A 23,328-nucleotide genomic window follows, 5' to 3' on the forward strand; every position below is an offset into this window, starting at 1 on the left:
ATATTAACAAATGAAAATTATATTAAAGAGGAAATAAAAAGTAGGCTTAATTCAGGAAATGCATGTTACTTCTCTCTTCATAAACTTTTGTCTTCTCGTTTAATATCTAAGAATCTAAAAGTTAAAATATACAAAACCGTAATTTTGCCTGTAGTATTATATGGGTGTGAAACTTGGTCCCTTACATTGAAAGAGGAACATAAATTGAGAGTATTTGAAAATAAGATCCTTAGGAAAATATTTGGACCTAAAAGGGATGAGGAGACAGGTGAGTGGAGAAGGTTACATAATTTAGAACTACATAATTTGTATTCATGTCCAGACATTATTAGAATAATTAAATCTAGAAGACTTAGGTGGGCAGGCCATGTGGCACGAATGGGAGAGGAAAGAGGAGTTTTCAGGATTCTTGTTGGGAAACCTGATGGTAAGAGACCAGTAGGAAGGCCAAGACGAAGATGGAGGGACAACGTCGAGATGGACCTAAGGGAAATCGGTAGGGATGGAAAAGAGTATATAGATCTTGCTCAAGATAGGGACAGATGGAAGGCCTATGTTGCTGCAGTCATGAACCTTCGGGTTTAAGAAGGCTAGAGAGTTAGTTAGTTAGTCAGTTTTCCCCTCTAACAACCGTGTGCCAAGTCCACTTGGAGTCCAGTAAATCTCCCCTGAAACCTTTCCCACCAATAGCGTCCGTCCGAGAAATGACAGAACTTGTCAAGTCCACGTGGAGTAAAAGAGATGTTGCCAATTCAGTATCTTTAGAGATTTCTGAACGCGCGGTTGCTGTTGCGTTATCTTTGCTAGGTTGTGTTATTGTGTTCTGCTATTTTCTTTATATACAATTCGCTATTAAAATTAACCGATATGCCATCTGGTGAGATTTTCAGGAACTACTCTGTGTAGGATACGTTGTGTTGAAGTCGTTTATAGCATGGTGAATATGCGAAAGAGTAAGGTCTACTATTCAGTTTTTTCTCCCTCTAAATCGTTTTATGGGTCAGAACAAATGAAAAGTTTCCATGTGTTTGCACCGCATGGAATCAACATAATGAAAATTGTAAATAAATCAGGGAAAACGTAATTGATTGACAGAAGGTTGGCATGGGGGGATAACAATGTAATTCGGCAAAGAAATTACGAAGAACGCACGAGTCTGCTCACTTCATTTTTCGAGAGGTAAATATATATTACCATGAAAGTAAAGTTTTAAATTGTACTACATGTGTTGCCTAGATTAGAGTTAGGCAACACACATAACGCATTGCAGTGAAGTGTGTATTTCAGGATCTAGATGTCCCATTTCTATTGCCGGTGACTATAGTGTACAATTAACATTGCATGCTAATGTTAATCGTACACTATAACGGCGTACGCTTTTAGAAGGAACATGAGTTCAGCCAATACGCAGCCAGTGCTGTCGCGCTGTTGCCAAACCAACTGCTAGCGGAAGGGAAACGCAGATACTTCGCTGTGTCCAATATTCAGGTTTTTTATGGGTATAATGCATGCACGTGATATTTGAGTACAAATATATAGTGAAAAATTCTACACAGGATTATATCATATCACTGCAGCATATAAGAGAAACTCGTACCTCAGAGAAGTTTGAAGGTACGTATTTATTGTAGGGGAACTGCAAGGTCGCCATCATCTGTTTTCTGGCATGTATCCCAGGAGATTTGAATTGGGATTCTCCGATTTCTGTGGCAGATACAATTTATCCTGTTTTATAATGCGCAACACAGTATGCACACATACACCACACGCTTTAGCCGTAAGTTCTCGGCTCTGAGAAAACACTGTTTCAGCACGCACGTCTTGCGAACGCCAATTCCTTGAAGTAAGAATAAGCTTTAAAACTAAGATTTCTGTCTTGTGAACGTAATACGAGTATTTACCCTTGGTACCTGTACTACTGGTACGTACTAGGTTTCGAGAGCGATATTATTAATTTGATTTGATTTGCTTTATTTTACTTTGCTTTTCTGTCAATTCTTACTAATTGCGAAGATGGGAATGAGTGATGATAAATTGATGAAGGGACGTTCATAAACATCCATGTCCAGGCCAGGATTCGAACCCGGGTCTCCTGGCGTCGTAGAGCGATATGCTAACCACTCCACAAACACAATGGCGCCGGCGCGACATTATTAAATAACACTCACGCAACACATACACTATTGCACAACTATCGAGCATAAGGGCTGTATTTCACATCGCACTACGACGCCAGGGGTCCCGGGTTCGAATTCAGACCTGGACATGGATATTTGTGAGTGTCCATTCATCAATTTCATCATACCATCACTCATCCCCATCTTCGTAAATTAGCCAAAAGTGGCAGAAAATGCGAAGTAAAATAAATCAATCAATAAGGGCTGTATTGAATCCTCTCACAACTGTTCTTCATGCCGTACGAGTAAAATTATCTTACACCGCCCTTGTTATGAAAACGCTGAACTCAAAACTGACCCAGACTCGCAATGTTTGTGAACACACAAGACAATGAAAGGTCATTGTGCATATTCAGCCGAATTTGACACCCATAGCTTTACCAAGACACAACAATTCATTGGGGTCAACACGGTGGCAACGAAAAAAACAACAGACGGAACACGGAAGGAAAACGAAAGGGTCAATTTGTGTGTGTGTGTGTGTGTGTAGAGACGTGTTGTTTCCCGTGTTTCTTCGAGAAACGATAACTCCGGCTGTAGACGACGGAAATTCATGGGACTTGGACAGTCAGGTTCAAAATGTCGTGCCTCATCTTATGATGAACCTTAAAGTGGCGAGTTTTATGAAAACTTCTTGCGCGCAAGAAAAATTCAGAACACGGCGTTTAACTCGCAGTTTCCTAACTGTACAACGTTGCACTCCTGCCATTGGCTGGTCGCCACGCACACCCTCTGCGTGGTTCCGCCCGATATCGCTTCTAAAACCGTGCGTCGTATAACATTTAGAAAATTATATTGATAATACTAGAAGAATTTTTATACGTTTTGAAACAACACAAAACTGCATATAACTTTCTAATGAATTGATAGAAATGTGCAAGCAAATACTCACTCGATACAACATATCTTCAAGATTTTATAGCCAACATGGCAACACTGTGCGCTGCATGATGGGAATTCGCAAAATCGTTAGGTATCGGAGCGCGCTTGCTTGCTTTGTTGTTCATGATGTGGACCCCGCAGAGGAAAGTGCAGTGCGTGCTTTGGCTAGCTGAATTGAAATTCGTTACACGTGTCAGAATGGAATGGAATGTCGATCCTCCCACACGCAAAACCATTTAAGAGTGGGACAAGACACTAAAGGAAACCGGCAGTTTGCTGTCTCAGGCAGAGAAGTATCCGAAGAAGCGCGTAACTGAAGTACCACTTACACAGTTCATACATAGTTTCCTTTCGTTATTTGTAACTTGTAAAGTGAAAATCACTTCATTCATAACATGGCTGCTTAAGAAATTCTGCTCTTTTCATTTGTATACCTAACGATTTTGCAATTTCACATCATGTAGCGCGCAGCGTGGCAGTTGCAGTGTTGCCTTGTTGACTATAAAATCTTGAAGATATTTCCTATCGAATGAGTATTATTTGCTTGTACATTTCTATCAATTCGTTCGAAAGTTATAGCATGTTCTTTTTGTTTACCTGAATCCCGGACACCCTGTATAGTAGCTAACTAGATATCAGAATAATATTTCATTTTAAGCAAGTCTAATTATACCATCGAGTTTGCCAAACTGTGGACTCATTCTTCCAAGTATTGCGATTTTGAATGTTAAAGAAGGCTTTAATGTATATAATTGAAAATCTGTGGATGATATCGGCTTTGACAGGTGAATTCTTGGAATCGCAACATGCACCTCATTGTAATACATTCTATGCAAATATCTCTTCAAGAATATCAACAAAGTCATAGCCAAGAGGATTGCGGTGCCTCAGTGCCTCAGTGGAAACTGTGTTTAAATGTTAACTCAGCTTGGGAGAACAATTGGTACCCTACCTGAAAAGAAATGATGATCTATGATTTAGAAAACTTGATAGTTCGATGTATTGACCGGATTACGCTCAAAAGGCTATTGCACTTCAGATTTTTTTCATTTCCTTTCTTTTATAATAAAAAGAAGCTATAGCCGCAGGTTTTCGCGTAAATGACGGCTCAGTTTTCACCAAACCAACACTTCTTACGCTGGTGAATGTTTGGAAGTTTGCTTGGTCTCCTTGGCATTCGCATAAAGCCGGAAAAAAGAGCACACAAATACAAAAGAAAAAAGGAATGCAAGTTAGGTTCTTTCGTAAACTCGTAAGCATCAACAGAAAAAGAAACGCCACAGAATATCGCTGACAAACCAGTGGTAAATCGATATTTTCCTTTTACCGTGACGTAAAACATGTCAAATTACCGTTCCGGAAGAACAAGATCATTCTATATGGCTTCCTTCTGTTCATTTCACGCTGGAGTTGTTACTTGTTTCTACATTGAGAGTTTCCCCCGCTTCCTTGTTTCCTTTGAGGGATACGAAAGAAGACGTTTTTAGAACATACTAAATGTTGGCATAAATCACTGGCAGGGGTGCCCACAGGGGGTATAATGGGAAAAATGATTTTTTTCTTAAAATAATATAAAATTCAATATATATATATATATATTCTAAAATACAGGGTGTTTCCGTGACCTTGAATCAAATTGGCAGGGTGGATGGAGACTGACCCAAGTACCAATATGAGATAAGGAATCCTGGTGGCTGTTTGAACGCAAGTTCCTTCGCAGGTAAACGCGGCAACAAAGGGTCACTGCCATAGAGGCGGTGACCGCACCCAAATATAAGGGCGGTGGGACTAACATTACTGGAGTAGTTTTGACGATGTCACAGGCAGGAAGGATTCTAGCCACGAGGGGATGCAAGGGGTGTCCCTCGGCTCGGCACCCAGTCGTCACACGTTACGCCAGGCAGTGCACCCTGAAAACTGCAACAAAAGCAGGAAACATGGAAGTTTAAGTGTACATATTATACTTATCAATATTATTAGCTTCAATCCTTCTCTTATATTTAAGTTTCTAAGTTCTATTCTTGGTCCGCTGATCTATTAGGTAAATCACTTTCTCTAAATAATAATTTCTCTTAATATTGTAGTTTGGGTAACACGTTTGCACATATCTGAATAGTTGTTCACATATGATACCACTACTAAGCCAGAGGTACTAGGTTGGAATCCCGACAAAATCATGGACAGTTTTATCAGTGGATCCAGAAATTGCACGGGGGGAGGGGGGAGATTTCAGTTGGGAAGCTAGTAAAGGATCAACATCTCCATTACGTTAAGATTTGGCAAACGGGTAGTAGTTTAAGCGAAAAAGGCAGGCTCGACTAGGATTCAAACACTGGTCTCTGTAATACCGTGCCATTGACGTCTGACGGGGAACATTTCCACACAGGTACTAGAGCAAAAGCAAAACATCATGCGAAATCGGACCTGGTTCGGAGCTACTTTTCATCATAAAAGAAAGGAAATTGAAAAATTTTGACAGAGTTGTTAGCGCAGCGCTGGGTTCCCTGAGAAGATAGAATGTTGATTTTGGAAATTCAAGGGTCTTGGGTTGGAATGTAGAGTTATTAATGTACTTCATAGTTATCACAATTATCACAGACTGAACAGTTAAATATGCGGCGTAAAAACGAACAAACAAACAAGATCCTATTCTCAAAACATTTGACTCTTTTAAACTCTGGGAGACAGGACATTTCACTCCCCAAAATATCAGATATTATTATGTATTAAAAAACCTGACAATTGAGAGGGGCGACCGCCCCTATCGCACCGCCTTCTTCCCGTGGATCCGAGCCTGGGCTTTGTTGTGTTTGTCCCTTCATCCTCATGCTCATCGCCGCGATTAACAGAAGAGGTAGAAAAGGGACATGAGATAATAGAAATACAATGTTGATGTACGATTCATATCAGAGATCACTTGATGCTTATGTTGGGCCCACACGCGAGGAGCATCTCCACCGGCTGGGGATGGTTCTGGCCTAGCCTTCTACCCATACAGATAACCTACAGGGGATGGACAAAAATATGGAAACACCACGACATCGGAACGGATGATATCGACGCAATTTTTCCACTTGAAATCGGACGCGGTGCGACATTATTTTGTTTTGCGCCGTGAGATAGAACACTGTCGGACTGGTAGAAGTCAACAGTTGTACTGTAGATAGCGTGTGGTGCAGTTGATGCTGAGTCATGTACGAGCTGACAGTGTTTCAAAGAGGGCAAACTGTTGGTGCCCGCCTTGCAGGGTCCTCTGTTACCAAAGTAGCCATGTTATTTGGCGTATCGAGAGGGACTCTATCCAAGATCAGGATGACATAATAGTGTGTCCGGAAAGACATAATCAGATAGACACCTGCGTGGACGAAAATGTACACCGAGTGACAGAGACAGAAGGACACTGAGGAGGATTGTGACCATATTTTGCATGAAGAATGTTGCAAGATCCCATTATCCACCATCCAGGACTAGTATTTGTCCAATCCACGGAGACTGCAGGCCGTTTTGGAAGCTAAAGGCGGTCCTGCACCTTATTACCTCCAGCATTCCGGCATTTCTTCGCAGGTGTCTCTATATTTTTGTCCATCCCCTGTACATGAAAAATGTTCAGAACCATTTATAGTAAAGTCACAATCAGATACAGAAAGGACTAAAATAGGAGATAAGAAAGAATAAGAGACCGAGATTGATAGACAGAGGAAGAGAGATAAAAGTAAAGATAGAGAACGCGCAGTTAGGAAGTAAAGATAGATAGAAATAAATACAGAGAAATTTATAGATTAAAATAATTCAGATAAATGGACGAAAAAGGAAGATAGAAAGTTATAATCTTAGCAGCCTTTAGCACTAAAGCACTAAAGTCCGTGTGAGGAATCACATAGAACATTTGTAAAGCATGCAAACAAAATTCTGGACTGTTTTCTTCAGTCTATGAGTATGAAATCGTTGCATCTTCATAGACACAAAAAAATAGTCATTTGTAATCGAATGAATAATTTTGAATTAGCCTATATATCAACCACCCGAAACAAAATTCTCTGTCGACACATATTGTGTTTCTCACGACCTATGAACGTACTAATAATATTTTTCTGTTTACTATTGTTCTCAGGTTTGGTTCAAAAATCGTCGCGCCAAATGCAGGCAGCAACAAAAACAACACCAACAACAGCAGCAGCAGAACGGAGGAGAGAAGACCGGTCGCATCAAGAAGTCCAAATCACCACCTCCAAGCAACTCGACGACAAACTCCAGTTCACCGGCACCTCCAAGTAGGGAGTCCCCGTACAAACCCCCTCCGCTCACCCCGCCTACAACAACAGCTGCCGCAAATCCAATTAATAGTTTATCGTCTGGAGCGGGTCCTGCAGCAGGATCGGCTTCCAGTTCTTCGTACAACTCCATCTGGAGCCCCGCTTCCATAGGCCCCGTTTCGGAACTCATGGGGTCCAACTGTTTGGACAGATCGGGGTACGGAGTAGGCGTCTCCAGTCAGAGTGGAGCCAACTGTTACCCTCAGAACTATAGTGCTGCTTCCTATTACGGCAATATGGACTACCTGAGCCCCGCGATGTCGCATTCGCAACTAAACGTACCGGTGAGTATTCCAGAAGTACAGGGTGAGGCAAAAGTCATGTTACGTAGGTGAATGGCCACCACGGTCGCCAGACCTAACACTAACTGGATTTTTTTACTTGTGGGGACACGTAAAGGTCAGCGCGTACGCTAAGAAGATGAACAGCCTGGACCACCACCTTAAAGACCACACTAGCAGACATATATGCGCCAACTGGGAGGGTAGAATTGAGCACGCATTCAAGCAGATGGTGCGCATAATGAACATACACTGTTAACTGTAACAATTACACATCAACCATGTGTATGTGTTTGAATGCACGCAGGTATTTGTTTTCCTATGTAACGTGACTTATACCTCACCCTATATATAGAGGTAACCTGCAGGAATGGTGCGAATTGGAAATACTTTTATTTTAAGAGAGGTAATTTGGAGGATATATTGTATGCATTCAAGGATCTACCAAGCACAGTTGGTGCTAAAAGATGTTGAAGCATCACAATAGCAAAATAGATCCCATGTGCATTTTCCTTCAGTGCTTGCTCTATAGGAAGGATTATATCCATATAAGATATGCAACCAGGAATATTTTAGTGTTTCTTGGGTTGCCTACCTGTAAGGGGGCTTCGCTTTTTATAAATTGCAGCAACTTGTATACAGACTGTATAGACTCATCTCTCATGGCAGAATTTTTTTTTCAAGTGAGATTATCATGCATTTTATATATTAGATTAATAATAATTTGCTTATTATTTTAATTTTTATCCTATGTTGTTTCTCTGCCTATATTGGCTTCTCGCGACAACGACGAAGACTGGTATTTAGTTAGATGAATTTCATGAAGGGATCTTAAAAAATGAATATAAATATCCACGACAGGTCTCAAACCTTGGACTATCGTTGAGAAGATCTTGGTCCAGCAGTCAATACGGTTGGCTACCGAGGAGACTAATAAACTGTATATTAAATAATTAATAATAAATAACTACAGTAAGTAATAACACATTAAAGATTAGTCACAACGATTTTATAAAATATAAGTAAAGTATATCGTGAAAGTTTCTCTTGTTATATTTGAAAGTTTAATTGTAATAGCTACAACGCGCCCATATTACTTTCGCGAAAAACTACTGCGAACACAAACTAAAATTATTTCCAATTCGAACATTCTAAAGGCTAAATGTAGTTAGTTCATTCATTGCCAACAAATAAGCATGTCGAACTCTATGTTAGCGATCGACTTCCTTTCATGATCGCTGTGACAAAAACATAGCAATAGAGGTGGTCAATGTGTCAGACTTAATTTTCGAATTGGTCTTCAGGTAATTTGATGCCTACGTAAAATGGATAGATGTAATCGGGTGTATGAGTAACAAACAACAGCATGAAGTCATATGTATCCACCATTTTGATTTTTTAGGAGTTAAATCTCAAGCATGTATTTAGATGGAATTACGATTTCCGAAGATAACAGGCTTAATCCTTCATAATAATAAGTTATATTTTTTGTTAACACGGTTCATTAATGGTTCATGGTCTTCACTCATGCCATTACAGTAATTCTACCACTTCGACAACGTTCAAAGAAATATAGTCTTCAATAAAAGAAGAATATATTAGAACACTATTTGAAACCAAGAAAACAAAGATAAAGTGAAGGGCCTTCAAAAATCATTTCAAATAGTTTGTCAATGGTTTTTGAAAATCTACTCATTCACGAAAAACTATGTAAACTTTTGTGAATAAGGGAAGAAGGATGCAAATAATGTTAGGCAACAACAGAACAAAGAAAATAACACAGAAAGATTTATTATTACGATCTATACTTCAAAGAACGTTTATTTCACAATTGATATAATTAATCCTTTATTTTTTCTTGCAAATTTTCATGACTTTCAAAGTATCAATCACAAGTGTGGAAAGGGAGAGGGGGGAGAAAGTATGAGTACAGGTTCGTGTCACTTCTCATCTGAAAGTATTATTTCATTTTTATGGTGACATGTAATCAATACGTTCAAGATTTTGGATGGAGGGGATTCCAATTATTGGATCACTAACATCAACTCTAATCAAGAAGTTAACACTAAGTGGAATAGCTTTGTTTTCAGAAAATTCTAGAACGATTCATCACTTCTGATACTTTCAGAATTTACTTCGCACCAAAAGACGGAATACTGTGACGATAAATGGGTCTTATTTCCTCAATTTTAGCCCATATGATGGTAACACAAAGTGGCGGTACCCCGAAAACTGTCATAAAATAAGGCTCTAGGGACTTTCAGTGTAACTATTGAATACAATTCATGCACTCGGAAGAAAAAAACCCATTTGTGATTCACTATATAATATCTAAACTCAGATTAGAATGAAATGTTGGCACATAGTGATTCCTGTAGCAGATTCAATGTGGTTCTTTCAGAACAGCATTGTGTCACAGTAACCATGCCGGTCTTTCTTAACAACCCCCTCCCTCATGACCTAAGAACTATGTGCCTGATTGTATCAGCAGCACATTAGATATACAGTCTTCCTTGACACACCCTTTGGTTCATCTCGATAGGATAACAGCTTGGATGCGACGTGGACCAAGGGACGGGAGGAGTCGTGGTTTTACAACGCGGCATGCTGGGACCGAAAGTGAAACATCAAAGAATATTCTTCGCGTAAATATCAGGTATGTGCTATAAATTAATCCAACGACACTAACACATGTATGGTTGTGGAGACTACTTAACATCTGTAACATCCTTTTCCTGACGTTGATACGAAACATTCGTTGCTAACACACCCATGTAACATGTTCACTTTTTCCCTCACATCTATGTCTTTCAATGTGGTTTCGAAACTTGTTCCACAAAGATTTTTCCTACTGATAGATAAAAGCCTGCAACTAATTTACTTGTGAATAACTCTTCAATATGAAAAATGTTCGAATATGTTGTTAGCAAAGTGTTACACATGTGCTAACCGAACAACTAGGTACTATAATGCTCAGACGGCACACCTGACAAACAGATAGACAAGTTCGCATCTGGTGGTTGGCGATATTGATTAACAAACACTATGCAATTGTAATTTATTATCGTCTTAAAATCTCGGTTTGAGTTTATCCACTAAATCTTAAATAAATTTGCTACAGGGACAGTGTAAGTTACTTTTCTTTTTCTCTCTTAATGATTTTCAAAAACCTTAAAAAGACAAAGTTTTAAACCAAACTTGTATTAAAAAAAAAGTGTCCAGAACAGTATAGCATCAACTACAAATAAATGTTGAATGGAAAACGATATCTGCTCCCCTTGAAGAATTATAGGGGACAAATACTGCCATATTTTACACAAGAAAATCAAATCCAAAAATAGTGATACTATTAATTTCAAAACCGAAATTTAAAGTCAATTCTCTGGGTGCTTAGAGAATCTACATTGAAGGAGGAATCGATTAAATTGCCAATATAACGGCTTATTTTATAATGTTGTAACGAATCAAATTAACCATCTCCACAACACATCAACACATATCAATATGTAGAGATCGGCGTTCGTTACCCTTCCCTTAGAACTAATATAAGGCTACTATACTGTGATACCTAACCTAGAAAAGAATAACAACTGGCATCTATGCTTGTACTAGTGTAAAACGTTATGGCACACGATACAGTAAATGAACATAGAAACTTTACAACAATACAACTGTCTCACATAACAATACCCTACTTGTTCATTTCAGGTCACCTCAATGACAGGACTGAGCCAAATGACCAGCCACGGTCAAACGATAACCTCGCACGGAATGACTGGTTCGAGGTCAACCCCGGTGACGCCAGTGACCCCGGTGAACCCTTCTATCACGCCAGCATCCGGAGATTGTTTGGAATACAGTGACAAATCGTCGGCCTGGAAGTACCAAAGCTTCCAGGTTTTGTGAGCTGTTAGGTGTGTGTTTGTGTTGTACATAATATTTTTTATTTAAGAAAAGAAATAAGGAAATATCCAGCTCACCGAAGCTCTACAAGCGAACTGGAGAAGCCACTGACGCTAGCACTTTTTACATCGACTTTTCGTGTTTTACCAACTTAAGACCCACCGCATAAAGAGCAATCGTTGAGCAGGTGTGTGTATTTTGTTAGCAGACTTCTTTCAACAGTTAGCCCCTGATGATACAACGTAGCACTTCACGAATGCCGAAACCTCAAGACCAAAGATTATACAACGTTAAGTTACGGACTTCCAGTGAACCTCAAAAAGCTATCCTTGTATTATTCGTCTCTTTATTGTGATGAATGGTTGAATGTATATGATCGAAATGCATGAATGTGAGTATGTACAGTGAAAATCAGTATGCATGACACGAACGTGTGTGTATGGGGAACTATATAAGAGATGAAAGTCGCACATGCATAGCTCATGTAATCAAATCTTCCTGATATAGTACCAGTACAAAAGATACAACTGATGCAATGAAAATGAACACAAATTATTGTGCCTTTCACCAACTGCTATACTAGTCTTCTTTAAAATTAAGGTAGAGTGAGATTATATTCGTAACTATAGCTGAGCCGATACCCATACCGATACCGCTACTCTTACCGATTACCACCGATACGGATGCTTGAAAATTGTAACAACTAAAAGTTGTTGAAAATATTGATTAAAACTTTATTGGGTGAGTATTCTTCTCAAATTATAAGGATCAATTTACCAGAGTTTTTGGTTTAAAATATTTTAAAAATTATATCCGAATATAAAAATACCTGTTGTGTAGTCACAAAATACAGTTTTCCGCATAATATTGGTACAAAATCAATGACAACTTTGAATTTAACATAATATTCAGGACAATTAGACTCGGTGAAAATGCGAATGATCGAAACTCTGGAAAAGTATCGGTAAATAAAATTCAATCGATACTTTCTGATACATCGGCATCATCTCAGCCCTCTTCGTAATATTTATGGCTGTGGAAAATTTGCAGCTTGGAAGCGAGTCCTGACTCCAGAAGTCACCAATCAACAAGGGAGCCGATGACGTCATCTGAAGCGAGCACCTATCGCTAACTCTCCCGCTCACGCTCTACATTTTGGTAGGCTCGCAAGCATGTTTCGCCAACCAGCTGGAGAAGTTGGGAGCCCGCACCTATTCGCTAATCTTCTTACTAACGCTTACACTTGGATAGACTCGCTACCAAGACTGACGCAGCCATCTTCCTCAAGGACTAAGCTTTAGTTACAATTTAGTTACAATTAGTCACAATTCAATTCATACCTTTCCAATACTGAAGACATGATTACAAGCACAAATGTATTATTCTATAAGAAACCATGATATTTGAAAAACTACCGAAGTTTTGATATTTTCTGCATGCATAGCGACATTTTTATTTCATAACATTTCTATCGCAAATAAGTCTTGCAAATTAATCATGAGCAAAATAACAAGTTTGATTTCTTGAGCTGTGCATGTACGTTTTCTTATAGGTGCTGTGGGTGTAGAATCTGAGCAAAGAAAGTTGCACTTAGTTGACTGTGGCGACAAAGCATGAAATGATTTTTCTATCTTGTAGCGAAGTCAAGAATGTTCAATTAATTGCTCAATACATTTTACTAGTCAACTCTGTTATTTTCTTCCTCTTCTTTCATACAACGGAATTTATTTAAAGTAAACCAACAAACGAGCATTTGTAATGAGACTGGAAATAAAAACCAGAATTACGTGCAACTTGTATTTCTGGTATTACATATCCTGTTTGTCCACATTGCATCAAGACATGTCCACACACCATTAGTTTTAGTGCAATGATAGTATTCTATCCATATCTCGAAAACAATACGAATATATAAAATGAATCATAGGTGACGATTTTTGAAAGTGCGGGGGGGAAGCTAATTGCCCCCCTATTCAATATTTCCAGATATCAAAAATTTAGCTATAAAAATATATGGTATGTCAGAATAATTCGTCAGCTCTAACAAATAAAAGGAAATCTTTAAAAACATCAACTATAGTATGACAAATATTTAACTCGTATTTCTATTTTTAACTTCTTGTCATCAATTGGGCTTGTATTAAATTTATGTAACGTTAAAGTATTGTTCCAAAATATATTAGTGGAAGCCCCTATTTTGGCCTAATGTGTGTGTGTGTGTGTGTGTGCTATTTATTTATGTTCTAGTGAGTAGATTTTAAACTTTAAACAATTAACAAAGTATATTCATTTAAGCTTTACACTACTGAATATAAACTATCATTATCATACGATTACTTTTTTGTTCATCTAGCCTAGCTTGCTCGTTAGTGCCATCTTAATAAAACCTATCGTTAAGTGAATCAAATAATGCCATTTCAACTAGTTTCTAGAATATGTGCCAAAGTGTACTTTAAATGGAGAAGCAAATTTGCTTGAATGCCACAGTGACTAAGTCAACGATACAAAAGTTTCTTTTTCTTTAAGTGTCAGTGTAAGTTTGTGAAGATTTATGAGATATAGAAGATTGAATATGTACATGTGTGTATATATGCATCATTTACAAGTCTATATATATACACATTCGCATATATAAAAGAAGAGTTATTTCTGTTCCCATACTTATGTGAAAAAAGTATGAAAATAAGTCTTGTATGTATGGAATTTTGTGATGACATATAACACTTTATGTATATCAATACGTTTCAGGGTTCATACAATATTCTGCGTTCGGCTCATAAAGAATACGCAGAGGCCAAATGTATAAAGACTTGTATTTTTCTTCTGCCGTTTTAGTCTTCCTAACTTCCCTCATCCTATATTCATTATTCCTAGACCTGTTCGACTATGAACAGGTGAACTGGACTTGTACAGACTAACAAAAAAATATCCTCAGTTGTCTCCGAAGACAACCTTAGCTCCTTATAAAAATTAAATAAATTGTACTTTAGAAAAAATATTACTTGTACTGTTTTTCCATCATCCAAAGAGTAGTTTTAAAACATGATGACCGTAAGTATTCCATTGTTTAAAAATGAAAAAGTGGTCTACAATTTCACGAGAAACGTGTAGATATGTAACTTTAACCCTGATTTAATTAATATTTTAGGTGAGTCGTAAGAAGTGTGGAAACACATCCCTACAATGAATATTTTGGATAGGAAAACACGCACATCCATAGGGGGCGGTCTAGGGGGTTCAGACCCTCGCCCCAAAAGACTAACCAAGTGCAAAATTAAATCAGCAAATACTTGTTGCTCTTTTACAATATAATGTAGATTTTTTTTCACAGAACTTACACAGAGGTACGGAAATTTATATATGCTACTACTAAAAAAAAATACACTTAAAAATAATGATCAGGGACTTTTAACTTTTCATCATCTGTAACTAACACTTTTGTTGTTATTCAGTAAATATTCCATTATTTCTTTATATTAATTTCTTTGGTAGGGCAGCTGTTTTTATACAAATGTTAGTGATCTTAACTACACATCATCCAGATAATGAATGCATGAACATTTTAATTTGTTCATGCAATAATAACAATAATATAATACTAATTATTAATTTATATATTTTAATAGTTTTATTTCAATATTATTAACATAACGTTGTTATTATTATTGAGACACTTAGTTCGGACCCCTCTAAATAGAGTACAGTGGGATGCATAAGTATTTCCAAGCAAGATGTCCATACCATATTGTTTCTCTTTGTTTTAGTCAAAGGGAGCTTTAGATATTGGAACAGAACGCCAAATAATCAGCTGGCAGCCTCTGTACCATTGCTTAAAAACAAGTAGCATGTAACAGAAAATTTAATGAAAATAGTCATGGATCATTTGCTTAGCAATACTTGTGCATCCCACTGTACTAGATACGTGCATGCCCACCATGCTATGGAAAAAAAGGAAGGACTTAATGTTACCAGCAGAGTGGCTATTTCGGAGTACGCCATTTTGGATCTTAAAGCAGTTGAGAGGAGGCATTTTAACCTGCAGCTTCCTCCAGAGCATTTACCCACATGGAGTGAACTGAAGACATTTCGGAGGACACAGAAAGATACAGACAATCTTGAGGATATGAGAAATATAAGATTCTCACACTGGCAACTGGAACAGAGAAGAGAAGGGAAGCCAACTGTAGAAAGTGTTAAAAATAGCAAATGCAGGTATTACAGTGAAGAGGGTAGTTAGCAACAGAAGGGGGAGGGGGCTTACTTGCAAGGCAGAATAATTCTCGTCAGAACCCGATAATTTGTAACATGGAGTGAACTGAAGACATTTCGGAGGACACAGAAAGATACAGACAATCTTGAGGATATGAGAAATATAAGATTCTCACACTGGCAACTGGAACAGAGAAGAGAAGGGAAGCCAACTGTAGAAAGTGTTAAAAATAGCAAATGCAGGTATTACAGGGAAGAGGGTAGTTAGCAACAGAAGGGGGAGGGGCTTACTTGCAAGGCAGAATAATTCTCGTCTGAACCCGATAATTTGTAACGAGCTTATTTTATATAGTCGGCGTTAAATGTCTTGTACAGACACGGGCATTTCTGGGTTGTAGCCTAATCATCGCAATGACTTCCAATGGAATTGTTCGAATGTATAAGTGTCCGTGACTGTACGTACAGTAGCAATCAAACAGAAGCTCATCAATCTGCATACTCTTAGGCATACAACCCGAATTTCACACAAATCCTACAGTTCTGCATGCATAACATTCATAGATGCGACTTCCTATAGAGCAATCATATAGGGAAAGATTGTGAGAATGAGAAGCTTACTCTGTGGTTGAAGCAACGTCAACTAGACCGATTCAACTAAAACAGGAAGTATTTCGGATTTACATTTTCTTATTTTGTGTAACTTTCCTACAACTTTTGGCTAATCGCGACGATGAAAATGAAGTTGATGATAAAGAACGAGCTATGCTCAAGCCGTGACTCAAACTTCAGAAGCGGGATTGCCATTCAACCATTCAGTCGCTTGGCGCTTGGCCACTGAGGCGGCTAAAACAAGAAGTGCAGTAATTAAAACTACTTTCCACGGGCGTTGCGATGGGGTGGGACCAATCACACAGTTCACATAGTTCTCTTCAAGTTACAGAAAAAGCAGAAAGCTTGATATTTTAATTGTTAATAACATAAATAAACTCCCTGCGTGAGATCGATCAGTGTCAAATAAAGAAACCAGGCCATGTTTTCATGTTCTACCATTAGTCTAAAGACAGTTCCAAAAATTACAGTTTTATGTGAGAGGTCATACACCATAAACTTAATGACTAAAATTTTCGCCAGGTTTTAAAGGTTTTTCTTGAACGAAGTGTATACAAGTTAATATATAAAAACATAGAATGACTATGCATACAGTAGTACACTAACTGTACAAAATATAATAAAGAAATAATGAAAAAAAAACATCTGTGCTGGATTTGGTGGATCGAGTAGAAAGAATGGTTGTTAAAGGTACAGGAATTTTAAATAAATTCAATTCCGGTCCAGGAGAGAAAAGCAGCAAGCGTAAATGGGTTCTGGACCGTAAAGAACCTTTCAATCTGTAAAGTATTTCAATTCGGTCCATGAACCTTTTCTTTTCGGATGAATTTAAATACGACCCAGGAACTTTTTTCCGACTCAATCTATACGGTCTAGAAACCTTTTTTCAATGAAACAATACGCAACTAGGACCGAATTTAAATTGTGCGAGAAAAAAGATTCCTGGTAGAAAAGTACATAATAATAAATTTGGAATAAAATTGGTTTAATTTCACAAGCTTATAACAATTATTATTGTTATTTCTACTATTCAAGCCAATCTCCGCGGAGGAGTGGTTAGCACAGCGCGCTACAACGTCAAGGGTCCCGGGTTCGATTCCGGGCCTGAGCATGGGTGTTCTTTGTGAGTGTCCTTTCATCAATTTCAACATCTTAACTCGTCCCCATCGTTGCGATCAGCCAAGAAGTGGTAGAAAGGCAACGCTAAATAACAAAATTCAAATTCTACTATTAAAGTTTTATCAATGATCTGACACCCCCTACAAAAATTTCTGGCGACGATAGCCTTTGTATTGAAACTGAAAGACATTGCAGCCTATGCATAGCCTTATAAATAGCTTGACGATGAATTTCAATGCAATAGCCCAACATCTGGAGCAATCTTTCTTTAATAATAGGGATATTATACCCATCAAAATGTAGATCGATACTTGACCCGCTCCACAGCGTGGCAATGTTGGGAGGAATATTTTCCGGACCAGTGATCCTAATTTCAATTATGGGGGAGTTTCCCTTGACACTCTGCCGAGAGTGCTGCATTGTCAACCGCTGGATCAGTCAATATTCATGATGACGGTCTTCCACACAGTCATTTTTTTTTTCGTTTTCCTGCTCCGGCAACAAAACACCACTGTGGCAGGATGCAGAACAAAGGCGAATGGGAGAGCCATTGCTATTTAGTGAGCTCGACCCTCCACATTATCTCCACAGAGGGGCACGCCGCCACAATGCCTGAAAGTGGATCCCTCAATGGACCAATACTTCAGGGGGTAGCGTTCGAAAATCTGTTACCGAGATTCCTATTACATCCATTCGACCGAAATGAAATTCGGCACAGTTTACCGTTTTCGCCAACAAATATCAATCTAAAACTGAACACTTTATTTGTAATGGACAACATTTCATATTTTTATAAGTGTCCCGACACCCTAGGTTGAAGCCTATGGCGCCATTCAAAGCTGTTATCTTCTTTTGTCGGACATGCGAAGGAGAAATTTAAATTAGGCAGAGGTAATGTTAGAAGGAAATTCAATACTTTTATAAAATCAGAAATGGAAACTACGAATCTTTAAATATAACCTAATTCGTCATTTCAAAATTTGTAGGATGTAAATACCCCCCAAGAGCCAAAATAGTGACAAGCAGAAACCAGAGGGGGAATTCCCCTCACCCTGCTTTAAGAAACATCCCTGGTCTTATTTCACTAGTAATAAGTAAACGTTTTCCACAAAATTAAAATACTTAGTCCACTTTAGGATGAAATATAGTAGTGGCGTAGGTAGAGCATTTTCTTCGGGGGACGGGGGGGGGGGGTCAAACGTGTACGCATTAATTTCAGGTGGGACTCGGCCTGGAGGGTCAAAGATACTAACATTCTCATTTTTCTCTTTCCAACTTTTTATCTTTTCCTTTCCATGTTTCTTTCTTACTCTCCCTCTTTCTATCTCTCTCTCTCTCTCTCTCTCTCTCCCTTCTGTTTCTCTATCTTCTTCTTTTCTTCCATCTTTCTCTCTACCTTTCAGTCAATCTTTCTTTCCCCTCTCCTTGTTTCTCCATTGTCTCTTTTTTCTCTACTTCTCCATCATTTTTTTCTCTTCTTCTCCATCATTTTTTTCTCTTCATTTTTTGCCTATCATTCTTTCTTTACATTTCTTCTTAAGTGTAGTTGGAAAGTAAGGAAAAATAATGAAACATTTCATTTCAGTCGGAGAACATGCCCTTCAGGGGGCGGATTCTACTACATTCACTCCTGAATGTAAAACACCAAAGACTTCCAAGTTTTTTTAAGTCCTCGTTTGCCTGTAATCAGTGACGTCATAGGGCCCACCCAATAATTTGCCTGTTGATATACTTTATTTTAAAAATAAAGTCCTCGTGCGAGGGAGCCTGTGTGCTCAGTTCCATCGCTGCAAACAACGTTGGCGGGAGAAACCTGCTTGTTCCTTCCTCTTTCTCTGCAACGCTTGGCAGAGACAGTGTTACTATGCATGAAGAGAAATTTCCCTTGGTGAAGGGAGGCCCAATTTTAAGCGAAAATGGAAATTTTCTAAAAAGAAATATCGAAATTGCAGGAAATTTGAGGTTGCCAGACTCGCGTTTTTGTATTACTTGCATGCCTGCATTATTTTTTTTTACTTATATTACATCTAACTAATCTAGATAGGGGGTGTATAGTAAATATATACAATAAATCAGAATTGGTGGTAAACAAGGTCAAATTTTCAGGATAAACACTGGTCATTTCATTTTACACACCCCTACAGTGTTAAACTACGTATAAACATGAGAGATTTATCGTCTGGAGACTTGTCTATCAACAATTGTTGAAAAACAATTTTGATACTAGGGAATGCTTTTCTTGCTTTTACTGCGTATCGTCTCTTACCGATTCTCCTGTTAATTCAGGTTACATTTTTTACGTTATTATTTCTGATAAAGCTACAGAGCTAATTATTATTATTATTTAATTAGTTCCAATAAACGCAGAAGGGAATTTTTGGAAGGAGGAATTGAAATGCTAAAAACAAAATTTTGAATGTAATTGTGAATTGTGAATAACGTCGTCGCCTGGTAATCAAGGGTCCCGGGTTTGATACCCTGTGGAAGCACATAATTTTGGGGTCCGATGAGCCTATCTGTGGATAAGTGGACTTAAAACTCAAAACAAACAATAAAAAAAATAGCTTCATTGTGTCCTAGTTGGTCCTTCATAAACCCTGAAAATTCTAAGTATTTGAGTTAATAAAGTTCAGCTGCAGATGACTCACTATTAAAAACAAGTCATTTTTTAAAACGTTAAAACAACGTATGTCATTCGAACCTCAATTATTGTTGCTTGTCTCGTCTCGTTTTCGAACGAGACACGAGACGGGACAGGCTTTTTAAAATTCTGTAGACGATACGAGAAGAGACGGCTCTTGAAAAGTCTCGTTTTGAAAAAAATACAAACAAAATAATTAATCAGTTGTAAAAACTTATTTACTCGGAAAAAAGTATATTTTCCTTGTAAACGCAAATCAACGTCTATCACATCAAGAGAATTCTATCCTACTTATTCTTAATACTCTTTGGAAAATCAGCATTACTTTCAATTTATTCAAGGTTAATTATTTTATGTTGTGGTAGTAGTATTTCAAATACAAGAACATTGCTAAAATACCCATTCAGATATCTATGTTTGTATAAAAATATTGTGATAGAGAACTGTCCTCGCTAAGTTCTTTGAATAGGCAGCAGGCGCGGCTAGTGCATTATTTTCCTGGGGGCTCATCGAAGTCATATGACACATATTCAGTTTTCGCAAATAGACTTTCTTTGCGAAACAAAGGGATCGGGGGGGGGGCTTAAAAGATTGGTACATAATTTTTTCATAGCATGAGGTTTCATAGTAGAGGTGTGGTAATAAATTTAGGGCTAAAACTACATACAATAAATTGTGCCTCTATGAAAAAAATTTCGGGTTTTATTAGAAAATCATGGACGTCCTCAGGATTTGTTCCAGGGATGGGAAGCAAGATCATTTTTTTCCAGGGGGGACAAACGAGGCACATTTTTTCCTGTAATAGTGTTGTTCTATCAAAAACACTCCTTCAGTCCCTGCAACGCCTTTATAATAATCATAAATTGCTGTGACTGAAATGAAATTATATGTGGATAATAAATAGTTTTAGGTTGACATTAATTTTCCAGGCGGGCGTGGCCCCTTTTCCACTTCGGACGTCCATGCCTTCAATTATAAAACGACTAATCACAATGGTCTTACAATTATTAAAGGGAAATGGCAACCAATGGCATGTGCGTACTAGAAACCTGGGACCCTTTCATTGAAACGTTACAGCTTCTTTCTTTCTTTCTTCAAATTTGGAGTTGGTCGATCAGCACACGCATTATCTCTAAATTCCTTTCAACATACGAGAAAGTTTGTTTCCGTTAATTGTATGCATTTAAGCGGCCATTTCTTACCTGTGCAGACAGCAACACCTACACTGAATCAAATGACGCAACATAGTCCATTCTTTGGACCATCAATACTTCGCAACAACTATCCAAGCACTTCGAAAACTTACAAACTTGAAACATTGACACCGACAGGGTTTGTCAAGTCTTCCTTTCTTGTCTAAGATCGCGCGATTCTTTTACTTTCACATATCCGAAGTGTTTCCATCTTTAAGGAAAAAGTCTGAATGCATGCACGAGTTATTTTAGTAATGTATTTGTTTTATTTTAATTCATCGTGTCTAATTCCAGCTTTCATTCATTTCTACTCATCCTTCTCTGCCACAATTTTGCATTTATGCCAAGAAGTTCGGTACAAAAGTTATTCAACAGAGAAGACTGAATATGTAACGAATGCGCTTCAAACTTGAACCTCACAGGGCAACTCGCAGCTAGGACGGTACCTTCTGGCTTCTGCGAACTGCGCATGACCGTTGGTTGGAGATCAAGGTTCCTCAGTATCCTCTTCCATGTATTTTGCTCATATAGCTACCTCGAGCTGCTGCATACCTCCCGAACCTTCACTATGGGGGTTCAGTGGGTATGCACGAGGGTGGCCGACTCGCGGTTTCTCTTTCCCAGCAAAAGAATTTGCCGTGTTAGGGACACAAATACATGACTTCCTGTGTAGAAATTTTAGCGGAAAACTGTCAAAAGGTAAAGACATTGCTTATTGTTCATTCTCGAGGTAAATGACTTATATTACTGGAGGTTCACTGATCCTGTGCGCTACAGGTAGGAAGTTTATGAAAATATCGTAAACCATATACAAACCTGCACGTGCCGTGTAGACTGGGCATTACTGTATTATTATTATTATTATTTCTCAACATCGTATCGTGTCGCCTCGGTCTGTTGGGTGAATGCATGCGCTGTGAATGCATGACTAAGAGAGACTTCAGATCTAAGCGACACGCGACAATCGACACGTGCCTCTTGGAAGCGAACCCTCAGTAATCAATGCAGCCTTTCGAAGTCTGTCGCTAATGGGTCGTTATTTTAATACCTTGCAGCGTGTCGCCTCAGTATATTGTTTACGCACGCGCTGTGAATGTTTTGCTTCATACTTGTGTCGCGTGCCACTTCGGTGTGAATTCTCCGTGTCGTTTGGGAACGAACTAATCAAGATCAACGTTTCACACCGAAGCGGTGAACACCGAAACGCACAAGCCTGCGTTCGATTAGTGAAATCATGCTTGCTTATAGGCGGAAGGGGCTCCTGTCGCTTGTCACTTCGGTTCATACTTCCTCGTGTTCCTTGTCGCTTCGGTCTGTCTGAAAGCTTCTTAAGTGTACGATGGATAAATAGTTAATGGAAGGCAGGAAAAACAACAAGGCAGATTCTATAAACTACCTAGCTATCGGTAATCAACAAACTGTATTTTAAATATTAATGTTCTTATGACTAACGAACCTTATTTATTCTCCCTATACAGTGAACAAAGCGTTTGAAGGTTTAACCCACTTTCGGAAATAACATTTTGTGATGTCTTCCACTTTTACCTTTTGTTGGCATATCATCCTGCATTACTTTTACGAGACGAGACAAACTAATATTTTCGAGACGAGAAGAGCTAATATTTTCGTGACGAGACGGCATTTTCATGAACGAGACAGACCCAAGTCTCGTCTCATGGGCAACACTGACCTCAATTATCTTGGGAATAGATGAGTTAAATTATCTATTTGTGGGTGGTAAGATGTGTTTGTGTTTGTTATTTAGCTTTCCTGTCACTTTTGGCTATATAACTACAATGAGACAATGAAGCAGATGGGGGATATTTACGCAAATTATCGGGATGCTTTACACAATTTTTTCCCTGGCGAGGGGGTGCTACGGTACAGAAAATTGACTGAGGGATATCCTCCATGCTCAAAGATGCTATCGTTGCATGTGTGTTGTACACGTCTCAATATTTGCTTTATTTTCTTCCAACTGTGTGAATTAGCCTGTCAGTA

At 38.4% G+C, this 23,328-nt stretch overlaps 1 protein-coding gene across 3 annotated transcripts in view; it reads left to right on the forward strand.

The window, feature by feature from the left end:
- Window positions 1–14,457, forward strand: part of LOC145978935 (homeobox protein OTX2-B-like) — an 81,176-nt gene extending 66,719 nt beyond the window's left edge. For 2 of the 3 annotated variants that reach the window (XM_083111932.1, XM_083111933.1), the window contains exons 5-6: window positions 7,171–7,656; window positions 11,362–14,457. In XM_083111932.1, coding sequence (XP_082968058.1) covers window positions 7,171–7,656; window positions 11,362–11,559 — 684 coding nt within the window. In that variant the 3' untranslated portion in view covers window positions 11,560–14,457. Of the gene's footprint in view, window positions 1–7,170; window positions 7,657–10,195; window positions 10,310–11,361 lie in introns of all 3 variants that reach the window. The other variant, XM_083111934.1, reaches the window with a different exon arrangement.
- The last annotated feature ends 8,871 nt before the right edge of the window (window positions 14,458–23,328 follow it).

Source organism: Lepisma saccharinum, chromosome 25 (genome assembly GCF_977018435.1).
Source record: "Lepisma saccharinum chromosome 25, izLepSacc3.1, whole genome shotgun sequence".
Classification (NCBI taxonomy): Eukaryota; Metazoa; Arthropoda; class Insecta; order Zygentoma; family Lepismatidae; genus Lepisma; species Lepisma saccharinum.